The 8,111-nt window shown below is 30.3% G+C and overlaps 3 protein-coding genes across 6 annotated transcripts in view; 1 reads left to right on the forward strand and 2 right to left on the reverse strand.

Moving 5' to 3' along the window:
• LOC123008509 (ankyrin repeat domain-containing protein 50) overlaps positions 1-5,705 on the reverse strand; it is a 23,742-nt gene extending 18,037 nt beyond the window's left edge. For all 4 annotated transcript variants that reach the window (XM_044404343.1, XM_044404344.1, XM_044404342.1 and 1 more), the window contains exon 1: positions 5,570-5,705. The gene's annotated coding sequence lies outside the window, so the exon portion shown is untranslated. The remainder of the gene's footprint in view (positions 1-5,569) is intronic.
• On the forward strand, positions 471-2,133 carry LOC123008511 (cytochrome P450 6A1-like). The gene is made up of 3 exons (XM_044404345.1): positions 471-1,538; positions 1,585-1,839; positions 1,889-2,133. Exons 1-3 carry the CDS (start codon positions 497-499, stop codon positions 2,050-2,052), a joined length of 1,461 nt encoding a protein of 486 aa, XP_044260280.1. The 5' UTR covers positions 471-496; the 3' UTR covers positions 2,053-2,133.
• Positions 5,706-5,763: 58 nt separating the features above from the next.
• LOC123008576 (protein PAT1 homolog 1) overlaps positions 5,764-8,111 on the reverse strand; it is a 6,237-nt gene continuing 3,889 nt past the window's right edge. The window contains exon 5 of the mRNA XM_044404443.1: positions 5,764-6,535. Coding sequence (XP_044260378.1) covers positions 6,278-6,535 — 258 coding nt within the window. The 3' untranslated portion in view covers positions 5,764-6,277. The remainder of the gene's footprint in view (positions 6,536-8,111) is intronic.

The following is an 8,111-nucleotide window of genomic DNA, read 5'->3' on the forward strand; positions in this document are numbered from 1 at the left end:
AATATTAATGACAAAATAGAAAAAAATTACCAGAAATTTTATGAATTCTACAAAAAAAAAAACAAAAATTGAAACCATTAAATAAAATAGAAAAATAAAAATAAATACCCAGCTTTCTTTCTACAACCCAAAACTTTCTTGAAAAAAAAAAACACTTTAAAAAAATATAAACACAATAAAAAAATCTAATTAGAAGTTGCCTGTGGTTCCAAAACAAATTTGCAACACTAAATAAAACAGAGACAAAAGATATGAAACAAATCTGAAATTTACATGTTCTGTCTCTACATTTTTCATTGTTGCCAACTTAATTTAAAAAGAAATTCATTTGCATACACTTTTACGAATCCTTGACACACAATATGCAAATATAGTTTTACATGCTAAAATTTTATCACAAATGTGACATAAAATAAATAATAAAGATTAAAAAAATATATTGTTTTTAGTCATTGTAACTTTACCATTGATCCACACTAATGATCCAACAATCGACATGAAAACCACAATTTTCTTCATCGAAATATTAGCAATCATCACATTGACAATATTCTGGTTCTACAAATGGAAATTTAGCTATTGGAAAAGCCGGAAAATCCCATATCTCCCACCGAAATTTCCTTTCGGAAACGTAAGTAACCCTTTTTTCATGAAAGAAAAAATCGGAAAAACTTTGGCCCGATTTTACAACGAAATGAAACGTCGAGGGTGGAAACACGGCGGATTTTACTTCGGGGTTTCCCCGCTTTATCTACTCGTCAATCCCGACTCAATAAAAAATATTCTAACGAAAGATTTTGACCATTTTGTCGATCGTGGAGTATATTACAACGAAAAAGACGACCCTTTGAGTGCCAACCTCGTCCATATAGGAGGCCACAAATGGAAAACCCTGCGAAAAAAACTAAACCCAGCTTTCGGTGCACCAAAAACAAAAACAATGTACCCAATACTCCAAACATGTGTGGAAAATATGATGGAAAAAGTGAGAATTGATTATGAAAATGACCAGAAATGTAATGTCAACGAGATTTCCCCCGCGTATTCCATCAATGTGATCTGTTCGTGTGCTTTCGGCTTAAGGGAAGAAAACTCACTTTTCAAGTCGTACGCCGACGAGGTTGTTTATAAGACCAAATATAAGTATTTAGTCCACATTCTAGCCACATTATTTGACAAAACGGCCAAAAAAATCGGAGTCAAAATACTACCAAAAAATGCTACCAACTTCTTCATGAAAATCGTTACTGACACTGTGAAATTTCGGGAAGAAAATAACCATGTCAGGGGTGATTTTATGCAATTATTGATTGAAATGAAGAAGGAAAATCAACTAACTGTTGAAGAAATCGCCGCTAATTGTTTAGCTTTCTTCATCGCCGGTTTTGAAACATCTTCAGCGACCCTAACTTTCGCCCTATACGAACTTGCCAAAAACCCAAATATTCAAAAAAAGGCGCGAGACGAGATTTTGACTAATTGTCAAATCACTTATGATTCACTTGCAGAAATAAAATATTTAGATCAAGTGATTGCAGGTAATTTTATTTCGAGTTTTTCACTCATTTGCAATTAATTTTGTAGAAACTTTACGCAAATACCCACCACTGTTATATGTCACACGACAGTGTGTCAAGGATTATAAAATCCCAGACGAGGATGATCTCATTATCGAAAAAGGGACACTGGTTGCAATCCCAATTCTCGCTCTACATTACGATGAGGATTTTTTCCCAAATCCGGAAAAATTCGACCCTGAGAGGTTTAATAAAATTGAGAAAAGTTTGAGACACCCTTACACATATTTACCATTTGGAGAAGGCCCCCGGATGTGTATTGGTGCAATTGTGTTAATGATAATAACAAGGGATTAATTAATTTGTTTTAGGTAAACGTTTTGGTTTGTTGGAAGTTAAATTAGCTCTGATTTATTTACTTAAAAATTACAAATTTTCGCTAAATTGGAAAACTAAAGAGCCTTTAACAATGAGAGTGGATACGCTTGTTTTGGCACCTAAAGATGAAATTTGGCTAGATCTAGAAAAAATATAAATTAAAAAAAAATAGAAAATATCAAATTTTTCTTGGTTTATGGAATTACAAATAAAAAATGGTTACATTTACATAAATTGAAAATTGTTTTTATTAATGGCGCGGATTGTATAAAAACTTATTTCCCCATTTTTGGTCCAGGAATTATTTTCCGCAAAATATGTTTTTTTTAAACGTAGAATCAACGGTTAAAATGTTCTACGACAAGTAGTTGTCAAAATCAATTTTTTTATTTCAAAAATATCAATGTCGTTATCGTCGATAGATAACTAAAATAAGAATCCAATAATATTTTATTTTTTTCCGAGAGACGAGTGACAAATACAGGTGCGCCAGAACTCGCGCCCCAGAGAAAAATTTCAAGTAAAATAAAATACCAGGAATATGGAAAAAATGTTTGCAAAATTCTATCTGTCAAAAATTTTTAACATTTGACATTTTTTTTTATATCTATTTAATGGTACTGATGATCTTGTACATGTTTTTCTACAATTATTTAGTAAAGATATAAAAATTTTGCCAATAAAAGCCAATAAGCGAGTTCTGGCGCATATTGTATATTTGAAATTTTAAAATATTCAAATTTTGATTTTTTTCAAATAATTATGACAAAAATAAATTCAAGAATAATAATATTTGAGACTATTCATACGTAAAACCTTCCGAAAAATCGATTGGCGTAGAGAAAACCGGAAATTTCGGGTATTTTGGACGATTATACAACGTGAATATAAAAAGTATGGTACCAATCGGTTTTTTTAAATCATTTGAATTCAAAAAGCAATAATTAATAAAAATTAAAGTGCTATCAAAAATATAATCGTGTTTTGAGTGTAAAATTTTGTTTTGTTTTTGGGTTGCAATTATTATTTTCAAAATGGCAACTTATGTAAAAAAATTCGATTAAAATTGAATAAAATGTAGATAATTAAATCTTTTTCGATGAAAATTTAACAAAATGTCGATAGTGACAAATAACAGATTGCAATATTGTGTCTCTGAAAAAATCCAACGATGGAAAAGCTAATAAACGGTCTCAATTAAATAAAAAATGTGAAAAAAAATATGTAAAAATTATGCTTGTAAAAACGAAAACTTTTGTAATAGAATAGGTTTACAACTTGTATTAAAAAATACAGATTTTTGGTAAATATTACTAAATGCGATACAGCAAAATAAAGCAAAAAAGCAAACCAATGAACAAAACTATCATAATTTAGCCCATGTTTCACGAAAGTGGAACACGATTCGACAATCTTTTATCGATGCCCTGTATAAACCGTCACATTGCTAAAATATCACAGCTCGTTTTTAAACAACTTTCGTAAATACGAATAAATTTCAAAATTTTCAACAAACAATATCTGTCATTACTAATTGGTAAAGCAATAAAAAGAAATGTCACTTAATCTTATCAACTTTTGAATCGATTGCAACAATGTGTCTTTGAAAAAAATCAAACGGCAGAAAGCTAGTAGAAACGGTTTTGAGTAATTTAAAAGTGAGAAATGTGAAAACTATGCTTGTATAAAAAAGCAAGAAGTATGTAGGTTTACAATTTGTATTGAAAAATACGGATTTTTGGTGAATATTATTAATTAATTAAGCAAAATTAAGCGAAAAAAACAAAGAACAAAACTGTCAAAATTAGCGCGGAACCCGACTCGACAATCTTTTATCGATGCCCTGTATAAACCGTTACATTGCTAAAACATCGCCCTTTGTTTTTAAACAATTTTCGTTAATACAAAACGATTAAAAAATAAATACCAAAATTTTTAAATTTTCAAATTTTTTATACAGGGTGTTTGCCACTATTTAATTCAAGTTGTGTAATACTGAAACGTGACAAATTCTTTATTTGGAAGCACCTCAAACAACATGATTAATTAGCGTCTCAATAAATATAAAAAATGTTAATAATCTTAATTGTAGACAACGAAATAACGTCAAGTTAGACACACATTGTCGATAACGCAGCCCAAATTTATATACAGTGTATCTATAATTGATTGTTAGCTTTGAAATATGTCAACTTTTGAATGCATATAATTTTCGTGAATACAAAACGATTTAAAAATAGATTTCAAAATTTTCAACAAAACAATAAGAGGTGTTAGCACTTTGTATTAAAAATAGTCAAATGAAAGTGAATTTCACCCTGTATTTGGCATCCAGATGTTAACGACTTTGCACATGTCGTGCACTTTTTATACAGGGTGTTTGCCGCACATATCTAATTCAACTTGTGTAACACTGAAACTTTATTTAGAAGCACTTCAAACAACTTGCTTAATTAGCAAGTTATTATCAATTAATATAAAAAAATGTTAATAATCTTAATTGTAGACAACGAAATAACGTCAAGTTTGACACAAATTGTCGATAAAGCAGCCCAAATTTATATACAGTGTGTCTATAATTGATTGTAGGCTTTGAAATATGTCAACTTTTGAATATACATATTAGACAGGTGACACATTGCAATATTGTGTCTTTGAAAAAATTAAACGACAGAAAGCTAGTAAACGGATTTGAGTAAGTGTGAAATGCAAATTTATGTTTGTGTAAAAGAAGCAAGAAGTATGTAGGTTTACAATTTGTATTGAAAAATACGGATTTTTGGTGAATATTATTAATTAATTAAGCAAAATTAAGCGGACAGAACGAAGAACAAAACTCGAAATTAGCGCGGAACCCGACTGGACAATCTTTTATCGATGCCCTGTATAAACCGATACATTGCTAAAACATCGCCCTTTGATTTTAATCAATTTTCGTTAATACAAAACTATTCAAAAATCAATCAAGATGTGTTAACACTTAGTGTTAAAAATAGTCAAATGAAAGTGAATTTCACCCAGATGTTAACGACTTTGCACATGTGCACTTTTTATACAGGGTGTTTACACTTATCTAATTCAAGTTGTGTAACACTGAAACGTGACAAATTCTTTATTTGGAAGCACCTCAAGCAACTCAATTAATTAGCGACTGAATTTGTGTAATTAGACACAGCCCGCAAATTGTGTAATTACTTCAACCCACATTATTACATAACTAAATTCGGTCAAATAACGCCCAAAAAGCTGCAAAAGCAATTATGATATCATCCAATCATTAAAATTTCTCTCGATGAGTCACACATGCGACATATTCCCATCAGCTGGGGTCCTAATATCAAGCAAAGAAAATAAATTCGCGAATTAACCAGAGGATAAATTGGACTTTTTAAGGTCAAGAGTGACTCATAGGCCAATCTAAATCCAATGACCAAATATTTATTATTACGACCGAAAAGATTAATTAATCTAATCACAGGATCGATCAAGGGGGCCCCACTGGTGTTTCAAAACTCGCGCAAATTGCCACTTTGGAGTTGAAACAACCGGAAGAAGAGCCCCAATCAGTAATAATAACAAAACAAAAATAAATAAAGCTAAAAATAACCATTTGTATGCATTTTGACACCCACATCAATTTTCAAACTGATAACCGGTCTAAAAATAGCACTTACCCGAAATATTAAAATAAATTCGCTTGTCGTGGCTTAAGTGTCGTCGCAAACACACAATTTTCATTAAATTCGCGTTTTTTATGTAATGTTTTATTAATTTCTTGGTTATGACAATGTCGCGGCTGTCAAGTGAGAGTGATAGCGTCGCTAGAGGGCGCGACTCGAGCGCGGGTGATTCAAAAAACGCATTCGGTCAAACTTTTTATTAACATATATCTGTTTGACATTCACTATCTATTTCAAAAAGCATTAATAATATCGTGATATCTTTTAAACATATTTAGATATCTGAAAAATAAATTTGTTCTGTTAATTTACTTAATTTTCTAAAATTTTAATTACAACTAATGCAATTGAAAACAAATATTTTGCATTAGCTTAATTAGTTTAAACTAGCATCGGCCGCTTAATCAGCAATTAATTGCGGGATACATCATGATAAAATAAAAAGCGGTTGATGCGAGTCGTGCAATTTTCATAACAAATCCAATAAATTACTAAATATACAAAAATAAATTGAATTACACATAATGACAATAAAAGCTACAACCAACAATCAAGAATTGTTACAGATAACAAATTTTAACATCTAACTTCAATTCTTGTTTTATATAAAAAACAATAAAATATGTTATACACGATTTTTACAGTTCTTGACGCCTATCTAAAAAACATAAAAAGTAAAAATATATAGATATAGCAGATTGATCAGTTTGAATCAACAAAGTGTTTTTCTAACTGTGATTTCTTATCAGGTGTTAAATTCTCGAAGCGGTTGCAATGTTTGTTGAAAATTTGTATCGGAACTGGTTCGATAGGTGTCGCTACTTTGCTAACCACTCCTGTCAGTTCGGCCCAGCTCACTAGAAAATTGGACCAATCGTTCTGTTGTTTTTCAGTTGCTGTTTCTGACGATATCAGGTATTCAGTTCGTATCAACATCGTCACCAGTGCAGAGACACCAAACTGAAAAAAAAAAAAACAAAATTACACAACACGCCCACTTTAATGACACTACAATCGATCGTAATAGCCCAATATGGAAGAGCAAAAACTCAAATTCTACCACGCAAATGTTCCTCTAAAAGGTGATTTAGGTTAGGCGTGTCGGACATTAATCTTGCAAAGAGCAACACTACATTATACAGTCTTCGCATTTGATTGATATTTTTCGTCATAAAAAAATAGAATTGTAAAAATAACTTTCTAATTGTGTTTACCATCAAAAATTTTCCAGAGAGAAAATAAAAACGTAACAGTGATTACATAAATTATACATAATTAATTATTTTAGTAAAAAATCGTAAAATCGTCTCATACGACACAAAATCACAAGATGTCTAAAAGCTTGTTTAGTCTGCGGTCCGCATAACTCAAAAAACAAATTTAAAACCTTAAAATCTTGTTTACGCTTCCATTATGTGTTTATTTTTTATTTATTACATTATTTATTAGACAAATATATGAAATTAGAAATTTTTGTTCAGTCTGCGGTCCGCGTTTTTTTGACAGTTGATTTTCATTTGGCTTCACACTGAATTTCTTTGTTTTCAGCAATTGAAAAATACCTTGAATACATTTTAAACACTGCGTTTAAACATAAGTCGGTGTTATACAAAGAAAAAGCATTTTGACAAAATTCCAATTCAATTACTTCAGAAAAATGTTGTTTTGGAATATTACTCAATCCTTGTAACAAAAACCGAAATAATTTATGAAAAATTAGGCTACGATCGGCGTGTTATGTCAAAAATTGGAATTTAAAAAAATAATACCCTCAAAAATTGCATAAATTAAAAAAAAAGCTAATTACTACAAAATAAAGCTTAAAAATATCAAAAAACTTTAAAACTGCAATAAGCGTTTGTTTAGTCTGCGGTCCGCGTTATGTAACAATTAGCATTTTGACTATCTCCTCATTAACATATGCAATGTTTTGGTTTACTCTGCGGCCCGCACCACTCAAAATTGCTATTAAAAGTATTAATTTCAGAAAAAATATTATAAAACCCTATAAATTAGTTCACATTTCTAATAAAACCTTACATTATAAAAAAACATGTTTAGTTTAGTCTGCGGTCTTCGTTCTCATAATTTAATTGATTTTCGTTTGACTTCTGACTAATATTCTCTACTTTCAGTAATTATCTTTCGTTATTATTATCATCTTATCTTTGAGTAATATTTTTGTAATTTTTTTAATGTAGTAGCTTGTTTTTAGAAAAAGTTGACGACTAGGTGTTTGGTCTGCGGTCCGAGTTATTTAAAAATTCCCACTTGACAATAATTCTCAATTAAAAACGTAAAAAATAACTCGAACAAAAGAAAAACTCTTCTTGTTTAGTCTGCGGTCCGCGTCACTCAAAAAAAATAAACTTAACACCCTAAAAATTTGTTAACGCTTCCATTATGTATTTATTTTTGATTTATTGCATCATTTAATACTAATAATTACACAAAAATTTGAAATTAAAAAATTTGTTCAYTCTGCGGTCCGCGTTTTTTGACAGTTGATTTTCATTTGGCTTCACACTGAATTTCT

Source organism: Tribolium madens, unplaced genomic scaffold, assembly GCF_015345945.1.
Source record: "Tribolium madens isolate multiple individuals breed KSU strain unplaced genomic scaffold, Tmad_KSU_1.1 Scaffold_71;HRSCAF=194;Tcas5.2_LG6, whole genome shotgun sequence".
NCBI classification, from domain to species: Eukaryota; Metazoa; Arthropoda; class Insecta; order Coleoptera; family Tenebrionidae; genus Tribolium; species Tribolium madens.

What these genes read in the sequence shown, in the direction of transcription:
- LOC123008511 (XM_044404345.1), top strand. Translation starts at nt 497, where the DNA reads ATGAAAACCACAATTTTCTTCATCGAAATATTAGCAATCATCACATTG. An exon ending in TTTAGATCAAGTGATTGCAG is followed by an intron (nt 1,539 to 1,584) that starts GTAATTTTATTT and finishes TTAATTTTGTAG; the next exon opens with AAACTTTACGCAAATACCCA. An exon ending in AGGCCCCCGGATGTGTATTG is followed by an intron (nt 1,840 to 1,888) that starts GTGCAATTGTGT and finishes AATTTGTTTTAG; the next exon opens with GTAAACGTTTTGGTTTGTTG.